This window comes from Aulonocara stuartgranti (genome assembly GCF_965226115.1).
Source record: "Aulonocara stuartgranti genome assembly, chromosome: 19".
In the NCBI taxonomy this organism is placed as follows: domain Eukaryota; kingdom Metazoa; phylum Chordata; class Actinopteri; order Cichliformes; family Cichlidae; genus Aulonocara; species Aulonocara stuartgranti.
Genome location: NC_138955.1, coordinates 26,249,035 through 26,270,039, shown reverse-complemented (window position 1 = coordinate 26,270,039; position 21,005 = coordinate 26,249,035). Strand labels below are relative to the sequence as shown.

The window sequence follows — 21,005 nt, the reverse complement described above, 5'->3', positions numbered from 1 at the left end:
TCTAATCCTCACTAGATATATCACCTCAGGTTTCTGCTGCGTTTGTAGTCTAAATTGCTAGCTTTAAGTATCACCTAATAGGGCATGATATTCATTTTACAATGTCTGATGCTATTTTGAGTAAAACAAACAACATAGGAGAGAATTTTGGGTGTGGCTACCTTGTGAGTGACGGTTACTACTGTGCAGTAAACTTCATTTTCTTATTAACATGGTTTAAAAACAACACTTGACTGTGAAAATCATTTTCTCTCTGAGAAGGGTAGCAGATTAACAAAGACAAGAAAAAAAAGCATAATTGTGGTAATGTAAGCAGGAAACACACAAAGAGAAGGGAGGATAAAAGAGAAGCAAAAAATAAGCTATGATATGGGTGGACAGAAGGATGGATGGATAGATGGATGGATGGAGGCACAGAGCTGCCTGAGGCGATGTTGGGAAACACTCCAGTCAGGTCTCTGAACACCATTATAGCCTTTTTTTGATCTGATGCGTATGTGTGTGTGTGCGTGTGCGTGTGTGTGGATATGTGCTGTTGTATTACTCATATTTTGTTACTCATAAATGTGTTTACACTGTTGCATTTTGGGAAGTTGCAACATTGACATGAGGTAAACCGTGAGATTTTTTGTATGAAATCTTGGTTTAATAATAGGACACCGTGAGGTACAGGCTAAGGTGATGGTTAGTTGTCCTTAGGAAGAGAATGCAAGTCAATGTCTTTTGAAGTGATAAAGACAAGCTTGTGTGTGTGTGTGTGTGTGTGTGTGTGTGTGTGTGTGTGTGTTTACATATGTTTGCGGGGACCAAAAATTGGAAGTTTACCATGTTTGTGGGGACCAACTGCCCTTATTGTCACGGCGGGGTGCGCCAATGTGTGTGGAAACAGGACCCAAAAGCAGATGACGATGAGGAGTAGTAAGGTTTAACAGAAAGGTGAGGTTTTATTTAAATGACAGCAGGGTTAAACCAGGAAACCAAAACAAACTGGCAAAACACTAAGAAACAAAACACTAAACTGGCAAAACACTAAGGGTACTAAGACCAAAAAACTATAACTATAACTGAGGTGGAAAATAACAGGCAAAGACTAAGACTAAAACTGTAACTCTGGTGAGATAAACAGACTAAGACTAACGTGGAATTAACAGACGAAAACTAGAACTATGGCTGCGGTAAACAGACGAACCGACAATGGCATGAAGAAAACAAAAGGCTTAAATACAGACATGAGGTGATCAGGGGAAGTGGGGACACATGGGGGAACAGCTGACAGACATAAACCTAATGACAGGACCAGGAGAGGAAAGCTAAATACAATGAACAAAGAACACATGACACTGTCAAAATAAAACAGGAAATACTAAAACTAAACATGACAACACAACTTAACAGACCTAATACGTGATGAATAAATACAAAACCCCAAAACATAGAAAACCCAGGAACAATAACTGCCTAAACTAAAGGCAGATAGGAAATAACACAAACTAAATCACATAACAAAATGAGACAAATACAAACATGAACTCAGAGCGCTGGGTCAGAGACCCAGCCTGTGACACTTATGGGGACAAAAACACGGTCCCCACGAGTTTGAAGGCATCTTTCAGAGTCAAAATGTGGTTTTAGTGTCAGGATTATTTCATTATGGTTATGGTAAGGTTATGGTAAGGTTAGGGTTAGGCATTCATTTTTGATGGTCAGGGTAAGCGGCTAGGGAAAGCATTATGTCAATTAGATGTCCCCACAAAGATATGAAAACACGGTGTGTGTGTGTGTGTGTGTGTGTGTGTGTGTGTGTGTGTGTGTGTGTGTGTGTGTGTGTGTGAGAGACAGCCTCAAGGTGCCGAGGCCTCACAATTTAACCACTCCTGACATCCTGCTGTGCTGCAGTGGGAAATGCTGCACGCACATACTCACACACACACACACACACACACACACACACACACACACACACACACCCGCGGTGTAAATGTTTGTATGTGTGTATTTGTGATGCAGTCCGATCAGCCTGATCTCAAGAGAAATTTGTACACTGCACATGCTGTGCAAAAATGAAAACACGATTTTCATGCAACATAAAAAATAACAGTAAGAAGTGTAGTGTGCATTAAATGGAAACAATACTCATCAATATATTGGGGAAAAATCCTGAAAGATCAGTGCATTAAAGCTGCTTCTCCAGGTTGTGGTAAAGACACGTTGCTAAAATAGGATAAAACTGGGACAAAAGACACAAGATGGCAAAGGTCTTGCAAATCTATCTCAAAAGTTTTAAATCATAGCAAAAAAGAGAGACGGTGAGAGAAAGAGGACTGAGAGACTGTGTGGTGGGGGTTTTTCAGTCCAATGAAATTATAGTTAGAAACAGGATAAGAGTGTAAAACCCTTTAAAGAACAGTGATGGCAGTAATAACTGGTTGAGATACAATTAAGTGTCAGGTTTAACTGACAAAGTCCAAAAAGGCATTCAGTTAGTGGGTTTGGTTAATAAGTGATTCTAAATTGCCCATAGAAGTGAATGTGAATGTTGTAAATCTGGCTCTAGGTTGTTACTTTGGTGGGACTTGAAATCCTTCATCCGTTTCTCCAGAAAGTCCTTGGTCTGCTCTAGAGCTCTGCTGCGAACTGGAAGGCTACTCATGTGCAGTGAGTTCATGTGCCACTCAGCAGGACTGCAGTCCAGAATCAGAGTTCACTCTGAGACTGGGAGACTTACTGAAGATACATCTGATCAGTTATTTATTATCACAAATAATAAGCTATAGTATTAGAGATAACATTCAAGAAAATATGAGTGAACTCCCACTGTTGCCACAAATATTATCTAGTTCTGTGGGAAACACTGTATTGCAAACCCTGCTAAATAGCAGACAGTGCGAACTCAGCCTGTGACAGTCCTGCCATGAGGGATGGGCGGGTGATGGCATCAGTCAACACATGACAAGGTCAGACCGCCACACCACCAATATTTATGGAGTAGGATATACACAGTTGAGACAAATGGGATAAAGTGTTTTAACCCTCTCACAGGATTATAGCAATGTATGTGGAAAAGAGGATTAGCTTCATCATAAAATCATTCAGTGTCACCTCAATAACCAACTCCTTGATTGATACAGATGTTTCCCAAATATCTTGACGTGAATGTCGAATCATCACGTGCCAAAAACTGAATCCTCAACCCAGGATGTGTTAGTTCCGTGCTTTAGCCACAGGTTTACACTAGTGTAGTTCTTTGTGTCGTATAAAAACCACACATCTCCGGCTTTAAAAGGATGTGAGCAGATAGCGGTGAAGCTGTCCTGCACATATTACATTTCCCAGATAAACAATAAAGTATCTCTAGGAAAACTCAAACCATCAACTATACTATCTCCTCACTGTGCTCCCAAAAACACATTCATATATCAGCATTATCCAAACAAAACATGACTGTCTGCTTTCTGCAATCATTACTGCCTTGCAAACGTTGTAAATTACTCCAAATCTCACGGCTGATTGAGTAATTTTACAGACTCAGCGGCCACTCTGCCCCACTTAATTTCCAGATAAGCTGGTGAAATACCTCACAGCTAATAAACATAAAATACATCTATCAGCGCTACAGAAAACACAGCGTGACTGTCTGCGTCTCTGGGATAGGGCTGGGCTGATGTTAGGAATGAATTAGGTTGTGCAGATTAGCCAGGCTATCAGAGCGCGATCGTATTTCAGCGCCTTATTCCACAAGCGATTCGGCTCAGTTTCCTCCGTTTAATATATGGAGAGCATAGAATCGATAAGAGTAGAACAGCCAACCATCAATCACACCATGATAAGGCATGCAGAGCAGCTCTGCTTTTATGCATGTCAGACAGCGGGCTTTAATAAGAGGCTGTGTGTATGTATTTATGTGTGTGTGTGTGTGTGTGTGTGTGTGTGTGTGTGTGTGTGTGTGTGTGTGCGTGCGTGCGTGTGTGTGTGTGTGTGTGTGTGTGTGTGTGTGTGAGAGAGAGAGAGAGACAGACAGACAGACAGACAGAGAAAAGGAGGGAAGTAGTGTAAAGAAAATAAAGACTTACTTTTTTGACAGAAAGAAGAGAGTGTGTAAAAGTTATGGATTACAAAATAAAAGACCCATTAGCTGTGACAAATTTCATGAGATAACTCTTTCAAAGGTTTTATTTTATTTATTTGTTTTCAGGAATGTGTATTGTCAGGAGGGATAAGAGTGTTGCGCCTCAAAGCTACCTCAATGTCTAGGATTGTCTACACAGAAAGAAGGTGTACTTTATTGGTCCCCGTGGGGAAAATCGCTCTCTGCATTTAACCCATTCACCCAGTGAAGCAGTGGGCAGCCATTGGGCGCCCGGGGAGCAGTGTGTAGGGACGGTACCTTGCTCAGGAGTACCTCAGGGTAGCTGTTCAGGGGAATCGAACCCCCGACCTTCCGATCATGGGGCCACCACTCTACCTACTGAGCTATCCCTGCCCAGAAAATCTCAACCTCGACTTTTATCAGCAGGAAGTAGCCATCAAAAAACGGTGATATTTTACTAAAAACCACTATAGATGGGGACTTTTGTAATTGCTACATACAGTATAAAAACAGATGTGGTGAATCTTGTATATAATATATTTGGTGGTTCTATTGCTTGTAATAGTTTTCTTTTGGGTTGATATTCCCATAATAGTTTTGCTGTGTTTATATTCTCATGTTATTTTTAGTTTTGTTCCTGTTTGTAGTATTATTTTGAGCTTTAGTTTAATCCTGCATCCCCCGTTAAGTCTCCATCTCTGTGTTAGGTGTTCTTTTGTTACTTACTTCCTGTTTTACCTAGGCAGTTTGTACTGAGTTTAGCTTCCCTTCTCTTGGTATCCCTGATTTGTTCCTGCTAAGATTCCCACCATTTGCCACCTAGCGTTCACATCCTTTGTCACACCCTCTCTCTCAGCTGTGTGTCCTATGGAAGTCTGGGAAAACACCTCTGTAAATATTTTACTGAAGAATTTAATGTCCGCAGTCTCTGACTCTGGGTCATACAGAATAAAAAATGGAATCTGTTTTGTAATTCTTGGTCATACTCTCAGAACAAATTATCCATAGGATGTTATTTGGGTAATGACTGGTGATTGACAAGTCAGTGACCAAGCAGTTTCACAGTTAGTCACAGTTTGTTTGAAACCAAGATGGTAGCAATGAAAATGTTGAGGTTTGGAAATGGGACTTAAGAAACCAATCAGTGATATTACGGTACTGTCTATGGTAAATTCCCATCTGTTGCTTCCCGCCTTTCTTTGTGTCTTTTTAGTAAATTAACAGGAATTAATAACTGCGCACCAGCAGCAATGAAGGTTGAGATAAAGCAGCGAAAGCTAACAAACAAGTTATCAAGCTGGTGCAGAAAGTGGACGCAGATGCTAATAAATACTTCAATTTAACTTGAATTTAACTTTACTTGTCAAACAAATTATTTGATATTATGGCTTTAAAAATCTTTCTTCTTTGTTTAAGGATATTTAGACCACACAAACACATGTTCAGCATCTTTGGTTAATGACATCTGACAATCTATGTTGAGTGAGAAAAATAAGTAAGTAAAGTTTATTTATGAAGTGCGTGTCACAAACAACAAAACAGAGTAAAATAAATAAGAAAATGAATAACAGCAATACAAAATCAGCAGCATCGCAGTTTAAAAGTTAGAAGGTGAATCTGGAGACTTCTCAGCTGCTGTGGCTGTTGGCCTCATATGTTATGACTCCCCGCTCTGATTAACATACACATTGTGCAATTGAGAGGTGAGCTGCTTCAAAGCCTGGATGATCAGATTACCTGTTAGCATTAGCATATTAGCCTGAAGCACAGAGTAGGATGGCCTCAGAAGCCTACCTAATATCATTTAGCTTTTAGCACTGCCGTATTAGTGAGGCGCTAAGAGGTGTGCAGTGCTGATGCTGAGATGACATTGAGGTTTGACATTGAGACGGTGTATTGAGCTGCACTGATCAGACACACACTTACAGCAGACAGGCTTGGGTTGATGAGACAAGATCTGATCAAAGAGTCTTTTTAATAATGATGATCAAATTGTCTCCATTCATACTGAGCTGACAGAAACTATAGCAGTATGACTGGATCCCCTGGGGGGGGGGGGGGTTTATTCACCCAGGCCTACAATCTCCTTTGTTTTCTGTAGATATGAATTTTCTTGCACACTTCTTTCATGTTAAGCAATGAAATGCAATTCTGTGTTACATTTCTTTCTCTCTTTCATTTTTTTGCTACTTCCCTTTATTTTATTCTCCCTACCTCCCTCATACGGCTTGTTCCTCTTCCTGTCTTCATCTCAATCTCTATATTTCTTTTTCTCTTCTTCTCACTCTCCTGTCCGCCTTCAGTCTCCCTCGATCGTTATCTCTTCTTGAGCCCACTCTATACCCTCCTCTTGCCCCTCACTGGTTTTCTTTACCAACTCTCTTTCTCCTCCTTCTACTCCCCTCTCTTCATACTCTCATACTACACCTACAAGATACTGGATACATATAGAAATACGCTGTGTCGAACTGAACTCCAAGTGAACCAAAATGCATCCCTACAAACCACCTGAGAATGTTCAGTCCAGTCAGCGATAAGATGTGTCTGCAGTGGGAGCAACAACAGTAAATACAGAAAGAGTGTATTCTGGACTATTGGAAAACACAGAATTTATGTTAATTACATGGCTAGTTGTCTAAAGAGCTTGGAAAGAAAAGCGTCTGGACTTCTTTAAGTTGCTTGAAGACATTTCACCTCTCATCCGAGAAGCTTCTTCAGTTCTAGGGTCAAATGGTGGAGAGTCCCAGATTTAACTAGCTGGTCCCACGTTCTCATTTTAGGTTTGACAGCGTTTTAGTAGGTAAAAGTGAATGCTTTGACATGAATTGAGCTGTGGTTTGGGGAAGGCCTCGAAGGGGACTGGCAATGGCTCCCAGGCCTGGCAGATCCCCATGCACTAAATAGAAATGAAGGAGTTAAAGAATTGAGAACAAGGAGGGAGGGAGGGGCACGTAAACGAGAATGAGCAGCTTGCAGAACTGGGGGAACCTATGTAGATGACAACCGGTGAGCGTGTTTGGAGGTGTGGTCCTGTTCCTGAAATTCCGATACATAATCTCCAATTAAGCCCTGTGGGAGTGTCCCCCCAAAAGGATGATGGACCCCCTGATGATCCTCTACCTAATCATACGAGCCAAGGTGTGAAAACGGGTGTAGGTCACAGTCAACCAAGATTTCAGGTGAGCTCATTGTGAAACCTGGCCCCACCCTATTATGTGATTTCCTGAGGTCAGATGGCCCAAGATGTGAGTGGGCGTTAAGACGTCTGGGGAGGGATCTCAAAACTGGATTATAGATGGTAGACAGTTGGTGTCGTGAGCCACCGCCTCCGTTCAAAGATGGTCGCTCACAGTGGACGTAGATGGCTTCTTTCATTCCTCATCTGTCTTCTCTGTCCAAAATGTGAACATTGGCATCCTCGAAAGAGTGACCTTTGTCCTTTAGATGCAGATGGACAGGCATCTAAAGGACGGCTGGCTCTTCTATGTTGTGCCATGCGTTCATGAAGTGGCAGTTTGGTTTCCCCAATATAGAGGTCAAGAGCTTCTTAGACTACAATGACCTGGATGACTGAGAACCTTCACAGGCATATTCATGGCTAGTTGCTTTACACATCTATAGTACCTTCCCGTACTGAGAATAGCCTACATGGCTACAGTACGCTACAGTACATTTTTCAGATCTGCCTTCAAAGTGTGTTTTTGTCCCATCTCCCTCCCCTCACTCCAGCTGGTCGCAGAAGATGGTTCAGACATTGTCAGAGCCATGTCCCCATATTTGCTGTGCAACTACTTCCAGGTTATTTTGTTTACCACCATGATTATGATTAGTAACACCCTACTGTCAGTCCAGCCAAGGAAATCTGTGGTCTTAGATTTGTTTTTTCATTGGTGTTTGCTTCTTTTTTCATTTACTACAAGCAGCTAATCCTCGTCTTCCTGCTGAAGTGGATGAAGGCATAGGGGTAGCCTCAAAGTCAACTGTGGTTGATATTTTTGTTGTTTGTTATCTGAAAGATTTCAGATGTTTTGCTGTTATTTCAATGCTTCAGTGGTGATGGCGAGCTAAATGAATATGTTCTGAAGTGGTGGCCTGTTAATCTTGCACATTATACTTGAACACAATCTCAGACATTTCTCTCTCTCCCTCTCTCGAGATATATATATATATATATATATATATATATATATATATATATATATCCTCCCCTTATGTTGCCACCAGTAGTGTGTTACTTCTGGTAATGGGATTCAAAGGCCTGGATCGCCCATCAGACCCAATCAATAGGCCTTTCATTGGCCGCCATCTCTTAGCGCCTTACAAAGAGCAGCCTGTGTGTGCGTATGTGTGTTTGTGTCTGTGTGTCTGTGTGTGTGCATGTGCATGAGTGTGCGTTAGTGTCCTCTTGCCTCACTGATCTCCCCGGGGTTCCGGAAAGACCTGTGCTTATTCGCTCCACGCGCCCTAAAACACACATATAGTCACACACACACACAAACACACACACACAGACACGCCAGCTGGACCAAATATTCAATTGGGAAAGCAACTCCACTCCACCCACTGCTGCCCTGGAGCTGTGTGTGTTTGTGTGTGTGTTTATGTGTGGCACAGAAAGCAATATAGAGAAAGAGAGAGAGTGTGTGTGAGTATGTGTGTGAGACAGAGAAATGGAAAAACAGAAAGAGAAAAAAGACCAATCCTGTCGCCTGAAAGCTATATTCACATGACTTACTTTGGTCAAGTAAAGCATAATGAAAGTAGATATTCGATGTTGTTGATTGTCATAAAATAGCATGAAAAAGAAAAACAAGCAATGTGTTAGTCCTGCAAATAGATACTGCATACAAAGCCTGATATGTCTTATTATTCATCTTTGCAATTGAACTGTTTTGTGCAAAAATGATTTTTTTAAAACACAAATGAAGTGAGCTCCACTGTTGGACTGGGTGAGCAGTTCCTTTATTGCCACAGATACACAGACTGCAGTTTATTTAGTACCACCATGCTGCCCCAGGGCCAGATATTCACTAGAACGTCAAACGTGAAATAATCTGCCACTGAAAGTAGTCCCCAGCAGTCAGCTGGCTGATTTGAGAAATTACTGAGCCTTTAGAAAAAGACAAAAAACATGAACTGCTCATCAAATTATCCATGTTTTAAATTTGTTTTAAAAGACAACTATTCCTAGTTTCAGCTTTCCAAGCTACTGATTAAAACACACTCACCAAAATATTATTTTATAGTTATACTGTAAAGGTCATTATAGCTCTCTTTGAGTTTGCATTTGAATTTCAAATTTTCTTGGGATGTGACTATGTTAAGTAGCTAGGCAGGTCACACATTATGTCATAGGAATCTAAGTAGGATGCACCTGAAGGATGTTTAAGACATTCCAGGATATTCATGGAATATCTTTAAGTAGCCCTGTTGACGTTACATTTTAAGGGTAATTAGATGTAAAGATGCCACCTCTGCTGCTAGTTCACACACTTTGTCGTGGTCCTTCTAGAGCACGGGTGTTAAACATAAGGCCCAGGAGCCAGAATGAGCTGAGGAAGACTTCGATCTGGTCCACTGGACAGCTTTGGAAAAAGAGGGCATCGATTTTGGATTTTTAACTGTCGTATTACTGAAATAACACTTCTTTTCTTACATCAAACAGGGTTAAATGTGTAGTTATACATTTTTTGACTGAGAAAAAAAGGCAGTTTTACTGGTTTGGCCCACTTGAGATTAAAGCGGAGAGTACGTGGCCCACGATGTAAAATGAGTTTGACATCTCTGTTGTAGAGTTTCGTGAGGAAGTGCTGTTGAATGGGCCTTCCTTATTGCTCCTTTGGAATTTTAATTCATGACTTCATGGAGTTTTTAGATATTTAAAAGAAAAAAAAACTATGGCCAAGGGATTCAAGCACCTAAGTCTTCTTACAGACTCTCTGCCTGTGACTTTAAAGGCGTGTAGAACGCCGCCATCAATCCTAATCTACTCAGCAGCTCCATTTCCTCTAAAATGTCTTAAAGGTCTTGTAAATGTAAACACATTTTGTCAGAGAAAGACTGGAGAGATATAAAGACAAAGGGAAGCGAGACAGAACCTGGCTCTACTCGGCAGTAATCAACGAAAGACACAAACACACACAATTATACACCCAAACACACACGAATAACTACAAAGTGCAAGTGTGACTATCAACCCCGGCACGCACACACAAACACAGAGTCAGTTAGCTAACATGCTATCAACAGTGTAGCATTTCAAAGTCCTATTAGCGATGCCTTTTCATCCGCTTTTGCTTTATTTAACAAGACGCGCCAATTAAGAGCCGGGAATTCTAATTGAAGCTAACCGCCACTAACGTTAGCGCTGCTGGCAACCACAACAAAGTCGACACGTGTAAACAAACCAACAAATAAGCATGCGCACACACCCACAGATACAGCACAAATAAGTGCATCTAGATAAGAAAATACTGTGTGTGTTTATGTGTGTGTGTGTGTGTGTTGATCTGCGTGCAGGATGCTGTTCTGCAGGGACGGATATGGAGATGCTGATTTGGAAATCTGTCTAGGAACATGCAAATTTATGCAAATAGCACCTCTACGTGTGTGCGTGTGCTAAAACACATGCCTGTCTTTGTGTATATGTATCTGTGTTTATATACTTTAATGCAAACACAATCTGCCGGTGATGGTGGTGTGTGCGTGTGTGTGTGTGCGCGCGCACATGCTCAGCACTGGGCAACACCGGGATTTTTACATTGATGTGATATGCATGTTCATGTCTTGTAGTCTTGAACGAGTGCTCCTCTGTGTTTGTGTGTGTGCGTGCAGCCCATATGTTTGCCATAAAGACCGTGAGTAATTGCCAAAGTGCTCCTCATCTGTGTGTGTCTCTGTATGTGCGAGTGTGCTCATATACACGTTGCAGCACTTACTGATCTATCTCAGAGCATGTGTGAGAGTAAATTACCAAAACACAGGCAGAGTTATTTGAGCCTTTTTGTTTCCTATTTGTTAGAGTAAACAAAAGAAGACAAGCGATAAAGATAGAGTTTTTTTAAAAGAAAGAAGAGAGACAAAGGACAAAAAAGACAAAATAGGAGAGAAAAAGGAGGGGCAGATGATCAGAAAATAAAACAATAAAGTGGGAAGAGGAATAAAGGAAAGGTTTTGCCAGAAGGAGGAAGAAAAAAGAGATGTAGATGAAAACAAACTGGAACACAAAAAAAGAAGCCAGAATAAAAGCTGTGACAGTGAAATGAGAGCTTGCATTCATTCCAGGGTTTGTTATTTTCCAATTATCCCTTTCTAAAACCATTTGTGTGTGTTTACAGGTGGCAGAAAATCCTAAGCTTTGACCTCTACCCCCTTAGCCAGTAAGTATATCTGTTGAACTGAGCACTGGTCAACATCGGCTCAAGAATAGTTGTTTTGAAGGAAATAAATCAGCCTTTCTTAGCGGTCTCACTGCGTTAGTTGTAACAAGTTTAATTCTCTACCTATGCTTTTCCTATAACGATGAATGAGCGGATGGATTTTAATTTGTCTGTTTATCCCGTATCTCCCATCTGTTATTCATTTTTCCATTTTTTTCTCTTAGCATGACATAATAAAAAAAAAAAAATCATATTTTTCTGCAGAAGCCCCGCCCACCTGCGGTATTTTTTGGATTCTACTAGAGCAGCTTTGTGTGGGGGTTCAATATTTTACAATAAACTTTATTTGTGATCTACTGGGCATTGGTGCAGCACTTTAATTCATCCAGTATCCAAAAACAAGTTTAAGGAAGAGGCTTTTAAAGTTAGCTTTCTTCTCCCTCACAAACAAAAGGTCTGAACAGAAACTTGGGAAGGTTTATATTGACTGACCTCATCACTTTAATGTTTACCATGTTTTATGAGAATCCCATATTGTAACAGTTCATAAATGACACAAATAAGAAACACTAAAGTTTTTAATGCACTATTTTTTTTAGAAACTTTCCATTTAAGACAAGTTGTTGTTTTTTTAAAGGGTGATGGTTGAGTGTTGATGAAACAGCTTGGACAGTGCTCATTGTCTTGTCTTTTCTTTTCTCAGCAGCATTTGTGTGCTCTGTTTGCTGTGCTGACTCCCATCTCTGTCACTGATGTCACTGATATGTTTTGACAGCGTAAGTAGGGCTACTGAAATAACACATGACAAAGTAGAGAACAGTCCTATCATCGCTTTACCAGCTTTGGTTGCTTGATTGTGAAGAAGCGGGTTCCAATAGCTGCAGCTAGAAGTAACCGATTCTGAAAATAAGACAGGTGTGTGTGTCTGTGTGCGTGCGTGTCATTTGGGCACATCCATATGCATGTATGCAAATATGTGTTTATGCAACCGCGTGTGTGGAATGTGTGCACAGATGTGCTTGCACGTAGCAGTCGTGTACGTTTATTCTTCAAATGTGTGCGAGCCTTGACGACGGGTGCGTGCGCTTGAATTTTTGCGAGGAACACAATGACGCAACGCCGATGAAGACCCTTTGGTGTTATCACTTCTATTTGAGGGCTTAGACTCATTTTAAGGGATGAGGCTGAGGTTGCTTTGTATTAATGAGGGTTCACATACGTTTAAAAAAAGAAAGAAACAAAGGCAAGTGTGTGAGTGTTGGTGCTCTCACCAGGTGTGTGTCGAGGTACACCCTCAGGCTATCCAGGTCCTGTCTGGGCTGAATCCAGTTCTCTGTGCTGTCCAGCGCCTCCTGAAGCCACGAGATGAACCCGTCCAACTGCTGCACGAAATACTGAGGACAAGGGAGGAGAGAGAGAATTCAGTTTATGATTTAAAAAAACAAAAACAACAACAACAAAAACTAATAATATGTATAAATGCTGATGTCCAGGGCCTGCTGGAAAGGCATCAGAACAACACAACACACTAAACACTTCAGAGGATTGGGAGATGACAGAACGATAATGTGTAAAAAGAGGAAGGAAGAGAGGAGCAAAACAAAGCAGCAAACAGTTTGAACAGAAAATGGCAGAGAAGCACATCAAAACACACCAAGAAAGGGAGAAGTCCAACAGGTAATGGCATGCAACAGGGAGAGGAAAGGCAGAAAAGGGAAAAAAAGCAACAGATTGGGAGAACAGGATTAGAGTACAAGAGAAGGATAAAAAAAACAAAAGGGGGGGAGCGAGGGAGCGCCCGGCTGGTGTTTAAGAACTGATTCCAGATGAATTAATTCAAGGACAGAGAGAGAACAAAAACGAGACCCACAGGATGAAACAAGTAAACACACGTTTGGACAAATACTGAGGAAAGGAGAATGGAAAGAGAGAGGAAGATATATGGAGGAAAATACAAACAAAGGACTTAAAGATGTGCAAAAATGCACCGAGGAGAGTGAAGGCATGGAAAGAGAAGACAGACGAAACAGGAAGACCGAAAAAAAGCAGGTGAGGAAGACAAGAAAAGATTTTAAAAATACACATATAAAGGCAGAAAAGAAATCAAAACACAGATGGAAAAGAGGAAGAACTGAGAGGAAAGAAAATTTAAAAGAGAGAGGAGAAGAAAAATGACACTAGTGCATGGCAGACAGGTGAAAAGTAAGAAGTGACGAAGAGACTGATGAAGAGACAAGGAGAAACAAGACTGCAAAAGCAAAAACCTGAGAGTTGGGGAAAGAAAAGGGGAACAGAGCCAGAACGAGCAGAAGGAAAAGAGATCAAAAGAGATGAAGTGGTATGAATGACTCTAGTGAGCTGAACACGTATGTCTCCATCACTGGCACGTTGCCCTTCATGGGAGTACACAGATAGATGTACACACTGACAGAAGATAGGGGGAAAAAAGAAGGCAGCAGCTTGTTAGTCAGTGGAGAGCTACTGCCATCTACTGGCCAACAGTGAGATTTATGATGCGCGGAAGCCTTGATGATCCACAACAAGATTGTACTAATCTAACTAAAAATGAAACACACAAAAATTCTGTTGTTTTTTTAAATTGCATAAACATCCTCTTTTTCTTCCATATGATGTGAAATGTATCAGCAGGAAAATCCACAGAATCCATGTGAAATAGCACCTGATCCAGTATTGATTTCTGTCTTTAAATCCACTTCACTCCTGAAGAGGAACAGAAGAGACTGCTTAAAAGAAGAACAAAGAGTCTTCAAAGGGAGGTGAAAGGGGGAGTAAACACTTTGGATTGCAAAGCAAGGATCAGACAGAAGAAAGGAAAGTGTTTAAACCTCTTTTAGAGACAAAAACAAAAGGGAAGCATTAAGGGTGTTTGATACAAATTTTGCGTCCGCACAGTTCTGCCCAGCTAAAACTCACACTCGCTGTCCAGGACTTGCGACGCTTGGAAGGGAGACCGACAAAAAGAATGGGAAAATACTCCACGAGTAACCGAGAAAGAGCAGGCTGCACATTCACCTCGACGATTTTAAAGAATCAAGCCAGCATGTCATGCATGTGGTTTAAATAAGCATGGACATGTATGGTTTACTTCTCCAATAACAGCTCCAGGAGTGTAGTTTTAGCATAGCCGGTCCCTCAGGAGGAATCAGTGTTGCACTTAGCCATGGGGCTACGCTAGGTTTTCTTTTTGATTGATCGCTAAGTTTTCTTCTACTCTTTGGATCAAGTTTATTTCACATGAAGGACCACCCTTAACTGCCTTATTTCGTCTCGTGAGCTCGTGGGGGGAGAAGGCTGCACCTGCCTGTAACTCCACCTCTCAGCCAGCTCTTATAGCCTCATGTAGCGGGTGAACGCATTTGTAATTAACTGATTTGACATTCATGTCTGATGTATCTATATTTCAGCAGTCTGTAGCTTTAGCCCGTCCACCACAGGCATAGTTGCTTCCACAGAGAAATCCACTACGAACACAACCCCGCACAGGTCAAACTGGAGCTGCGACCTGAATTTTATGTAGCCTGGATCCAATCGAACTACACAGAGCGTGCGAGCTACATCAAGCAAACAGAGAGCGAGCTGAAAGTGATTTACATAAAACCGAAGACATACAGCAACTCCATAAAATTCATTCTTTCCACTCAGACCTTAAACATTACATCTGGAAAAACAGGTTTAACTGTGACTGCGGATCATCAAGAAGACAATTCTAATATTTTATACATTGAGCGCTGTTTTCATATCTTTCACTGAGAGCTATCTGGAAAACTAATGGCAGAGTGAAGGAGGCTGTGGGGAGAAGGTAAATCTGATGGAAATTACTTGAGCTGCCACATCTGTGCACCCACGCTTTCACCTCGCCTACAAATCGCTGTAGCAAATCTATACGTGTGTGTCCTCATATGGAGATAGGTGTGTCTGCTTACTGTGATGATAAAATGTGCGTTTGCGAACACGTTCCTATTGCACAGTGTTGTCTGTGTGTTGGTTTACTGTTATAGATATGTATAGTGTGTTTGTTAGTGTGAGAGAGCGTGTGTCTGCATGTGAGTCTGTATGAGATGCAAACCTTGACCAAATGAGCAGCAGTATGTTAATTACAACCGTGACCCTTTAAAAAAGCACACACACACATCAATATGATTCTGTCCATCTCTCCACCGCTCGTTATTGAGGAGATATGGAAATCAAAAGTATTGATGAGAGGAGAGGAGGAGAGGAAGAATGGAAGAAGTAGGAAGAAGCAGATAGTATAAGGAAAGGAAAGGGGTTGCATGGAGTGCAAAGCAAGATTCAAGAGTATTAAAAGAAGAGAACAAAGCAAAGGTTAGAGGAAAGGGATTGAAAGGTAAATGAGAAAAAGGAAAAGGGCAACAAAGAAGGAGGGCATCAGAGGATAAAAAGAACAGAGGTAAAGATCAATGAGAGAATTGCGAAAAGGAAAAGATGAGAAGAAAAGAAGCATGAGAACATGAGATGCGAAGAGAAGTAAACCATGAGAAGAAATGAGGTGAACTGAAGAGAAGAAGAGTGAGAAGGACAGAGGAGGAAGGCGTGAACAGCGGCAGAGCGAGTATTGCTGGTTTGGATATCGACCAGCATGCACTGGGCTGCTTACAGCTTCTTTGATGTCTCTAAACCAGTGAGGCTCCTGAGGGGCAGAAAGGCCTGCTGGGAGCTGAAACGCCTGATCTGATCCTCTGCCGCCTGGATAACTGCTCTGATATCATGCTTCATCTCCTGTGGTTCAGCTCTTCACCGCTGGATAATTACCGCTCAGCTGACGAGGCTTTCTGAAGGACGACGCTGATAGATTTGGACTCAAACTCCCGACAGATGATATTTGGCGTCGCTGATTAATATGTTAGAAGCAATAGCTCTGATTTTCCACCAGGAGAACAAAGCAAACAAAAATCAAGATACAACTGATGCTAGTCCACAGAAATTAAGATTCGATACCAGTGTTCACATTTTTATGATCTTTCAAGTAGCAAGGAGAAATAAAAAACAGAAACAAAATGTTAGAGCAGCAGAGAAACACAATTTAGTGGTTGTGTTAAAGGATTTACTGCTGTGGAAATATTAAACAACTTCTAGCAGTCGTGTAAAACAGCAACAGTAACTTCAGCCAGTGCTTCATAACAACAATGACTGCTTAAGGCGGAGGTTGGGGTGGATGGATGGGTCAACAAAACCACCTTCTATGCCAATCACATTTTATAAATGTTATCACTTTTCTATAATGGAATTGATTGATTGATTGATTGATTGATTGATTGAATCTTTATTTTGAACATGTTGAAAAAGTATAAAAAAATAGAATTAAAAGAGACAAATGAACAAAGCAAACAAAAGGAAAACGAGCAACCACAACTCCAAATAACGTCCATGTTCAAAAAGGAGCAGGAAGAAGCATAAGCTTATTTAATCCCACCCCTTTTCCACTATCTAGTATCAATAGACTACAGAAATACCTCCTTGCAATTACATTATATGTTATGTGTAAATTTTTTTTTTTTAATATATACACATATATGTTTCTATCTATCCATACATACGTATATACACACATATACACATTTTCAATAACCCCATTAACACCTCAAGGATACACAACCTACAATTATATATATATATATATATATATATATATATATATATATATATATATATATATATATATATATATATATACATATATATACCCATACCGACATGCGCACACACATGAAAATATTAGACAAGAACACCCTATCAAATCTCTACCTTTTCCCTGTACCCTGTAAAAACCATATCCTTAAACCGCTTTTTAAACTGCGCCATGCTTGGACATTGCTTCATATCTTTACTTAGTCTGTTGCACAGCTTCACTCCACACACAGAGATGCAAAAACTTTTTAATGTTGTACGGATACGAGGATGTTTTAAATTTAATTCCCCCCTCAAATTGTATCCCCGTTCCCTTTTAGAAAACATTTTTAGAATATTGTCAGGAAGCAGGTTATTTATTGCTTTATATATAATTTGTGCTGTGAGAAAATGAACCAGATCTGTGAATTTTAGAATTTTTGATTTTAAGAATAGTGGATTTGTATGATCTCTGTAACCAGTTTTATGGATTATCCTTATGGCCCTTTTTTGTAATATAAAGATTGATGATGGCGAACATTTGTAAGTATTGCCCCAAACCTCTGCACAGTAATTCAAATACGGTGCAATCAGGGAACAATAGAGAATGTGGAGTGATTTGTGGTCCAGAATGTGTTTTACTTTACTCAAGATTGAGACACTTCTTGAAATTTTGTTATGTATATGATTTATATGAGACTTCCAGTTTAATTTATCATCTATAATCACACCAAGAAACTTATGTTCAAGTACTCTTTCAATTTCCACACCATCTACATGAATCTGCACTTGTGCATTTCTAAGGGAATTCCCAAATAAGATAATTTTAGTTTTACTTAGATTTAGCGATAGTTTGTTCCTGTTAAACCATTTTTAAATTTTGCACATTTCTGAAGTAATTGTATCCAGCAGCTCCTTTAGATTCCCCCCAGAACAAAAAATATTTGTGTCATCTGCAAATAATACTAATTTTAATATATCAGATGCCTTACAAATATCATTTATATAAATAATAAATAATTTTGGACCCAGTACAGAGCCTTGTGGAACACCACAAGCAATGTCCAAGCATGATGAGGAATGGACACCCAGCTTCACAAATTGTTTCCGGTCACTTAAATAATTTTTCACCCATTGCAGTACAACCCCCCTAATCCCATACCGTTCCAGTTTATTAATTAATATGTCATGATTGATTGTGTCGAATGCTTTCTCGAGATCCAGAAATACTCCAGCTGCATACTGTTTCTGATCTATAGCATTCGTAATCTCCTCAATTGATTCGATTAATGCCAGAGATGTTGATCTTTTTGATCTGAATCCATATTGACTGTCAGAGAGTAATTTATATTTATCTAAGAATTTGTCTAATCGTTTATTAAACAGGTTTTCTAGGATTTTGGAGAATTGTGGTAGTAAAGAAACAGGCCTGTAATTTGTGAAGTGGCGTCTATCCCCGGTTTTATACAGTGGCACAACTGTCTGAAATGAAATGATAAGTTGCAAATATATGTTAGAGGTCCTACAATTCCTTCAATGACCTTCTTGACGATTTTCATGTCAATATCATTACAATCAGTAGATGTTTTATATTTACACATGTGTACAATGTCAATTATTTCTTTTTCCTCCACTGATGTGAGGAACATTGAGTTAGGGTTCCTATCAATCAGGTTTTCACTACAGTCTACTGATGGCAGTGACTCAGGAATTTGTTCTGCCAGTTTTGGTCCAATATTTACAAAATAATGATTAAAGCTGTTGACCTTATCAGCAGTGTTTTCCATAAGATTGCCATTATCGATAAAGTATTGTGGATAACTTTGTTGTCCAGAATTATTTTTAATGATACCGTTTAAAACATCCCATATTCCTTTCATATTATGTTTATTGTTGTTCAATATTTTACTATAATACTCCTTTCTACATACACGTATAATATTGGTCAACTTATTTTTGTATTTTTTATATTTATTTTCAGCATCTTTTGTTCTTTGTTTTAGGTATTCCCTATAGAGTGTATTTTTCTTTTTACATGCATTTTGTAAACCCTTAGTGAGCCATGGTCTATCTGAATATTTGTGCTTTCTGTTGTATTTTATTGTTGGACAGTTTTTATCGTACAACTCCATGAATATTCTTAAAAATATGCCATATGCAATATCAATATCAGCTTCTTTGTACACCTTGTCCCAGTCCTGATTTAATAGATCGTTCTTAAATGCAGTCATAGTTTCTTCTGTCCTTACACGTCTGTATCTCAGTTGTTCTTCATGCTGATTTTTCTTATAATTAGTGTCATAAACTGCAAAAACTGGTAGGTGATCACTGATGTCATTAATTAATATTCCGCTCACAATGTTGTTTTCCATATTGTTAGTGAAAATATTGTCAAGTAAGGTGGCACAATGTGGTGTAATTCTGCTAGGCCTGGTTATTTTAGGATGTAAACTCAAACTGTACATAGTGTTTAGGAATTCGTCGGTCATTTTATGCTTTTTTGGATTCAACAGGTCAATATTAAAATCACCACAGATAAACATAACTTTTTGATTTGTTTTAGAGAATATTTCCTCTATGAAGTCATTAAATACTTGAATACTAGAGCCAGGTGTTCTATATATACAGCTAATTATTACATTTTTTTCTTTTTCCTTATAAATTTCAATTGTTATACATTCTAGTAAATTATCAATTACAGTTGTCATACTTTCTACCACCTTGTAGTTTAGTTTTTTATCCACATACACAGCTACTCCCCCTCCACTCTTGTTCCTTCTATTTACAAAATTCACTTCATATCCCTCCAGTCCAAAGTCCATTCCTTTCTCCGCATTGATCCATGTTTCAGAAATGGCAATAATTCCAAATGGATTTGCCAACTCATTTAGATATTCCTTTATATTGTTGAAGTTGGCATACAGACTTCTGCTATTAAAATGGATTATTGATAATTTATTTTCCGTGTTGATGGTGTGCTTAAACTGTTCATCAGTGAAGTAGCAGCAGTTACAGCTGATGTTGTAGAAGAAATTATTTTCCGGGTCTATATCCTTTTCTAAGTCTAGAACATTATGGTCTGTGTATCGAAATGTTCTCAGTTCCAGATTATCATAAAGAGAATTCCAATGAGTTATGTTGATATTGTTGCCGGATGCAGATGAAGTTCTTTTGGACTGTGCCATGTGTTGTGTTGTGTGTCACGTCACATGTGTATTCATACCTCCAGAGTAAGTTGACCTCAGTATTTGTCCAGCTCCTCCATATTTCTGATGACCAACACTTTGGCTTGTTCCGGTGTTCCATTGAGTTTAATGAATACTTTACAGTTGGTGGTCCATGTATTTTGAATTTTTCCCTGTTTCTTCAAGTAACGTGCTTTCCTGGCAATGTCCGCATTTCTTTTTATCAGATGTTCGTTCATGAAGACATCGGATCCTTTCAGTTTCCTTCCTTGTTTTAACAGTGCTGTTTTCTGTTTTCTGTTTGCAAATCTCACAATGATGGCTGGTTTGTCACTGTCATTTTTTCGGGGTAGAGGGTGGCAAGCCTCAATGTTGTTATAATCCACTTCCACACCTTTGGACCGTAGAAAGGTAACCAGTTGATGCTCCGTGGAGTTGACATCTTCCTCTCCTGGCCCTCCTACATTGTCAGTGGCGACCGCCCGGGCGTATGACCGGGGTTTGATGCGAAGCCCCGTGATGATAACATCGTTCATCCGGGTGTACTGCTCCAAATCCGCCACTCTGTTCTCCAGGTACGCCAGCCGCCGATCCTTCTCGGCGTTCTGGATGCGGAGAGCCTTAACTTCCTCGACCAGGTCCAGGATGGCTTTCTGCTGCAGTTTGACAGTAGAAATCTCCTCTGTCATAAACTCCAGCGACTTCTTA

The 21,005-nt window shown here is 40.0% G+C and overlaps 1 protein-coding gene across 1 annotated transcript in view; it reads right to left on the bottom strand.

Annotated features, from left to right (window-relative positions):
* The window catches only part of akap6 (A kinase (PRKA) anchor protein 6), a 225,386-nt gene that overhangs the window by 147,164 nt on the left and 57,217 nt on the right, over positions 1 to 21,005 (bottom strand). Inside the window, exon 11 of the mRNA XM_082516526.1 lies at positions 12,738 to 12,860. Coding sequence (XP_082372652.1) covers positions 12,738 to 12,860 — 123 coding nt within the window. The remainder of the gene's footprint in view (positions 1 to 12,737; positions 12,861 to 21,005) is intronic.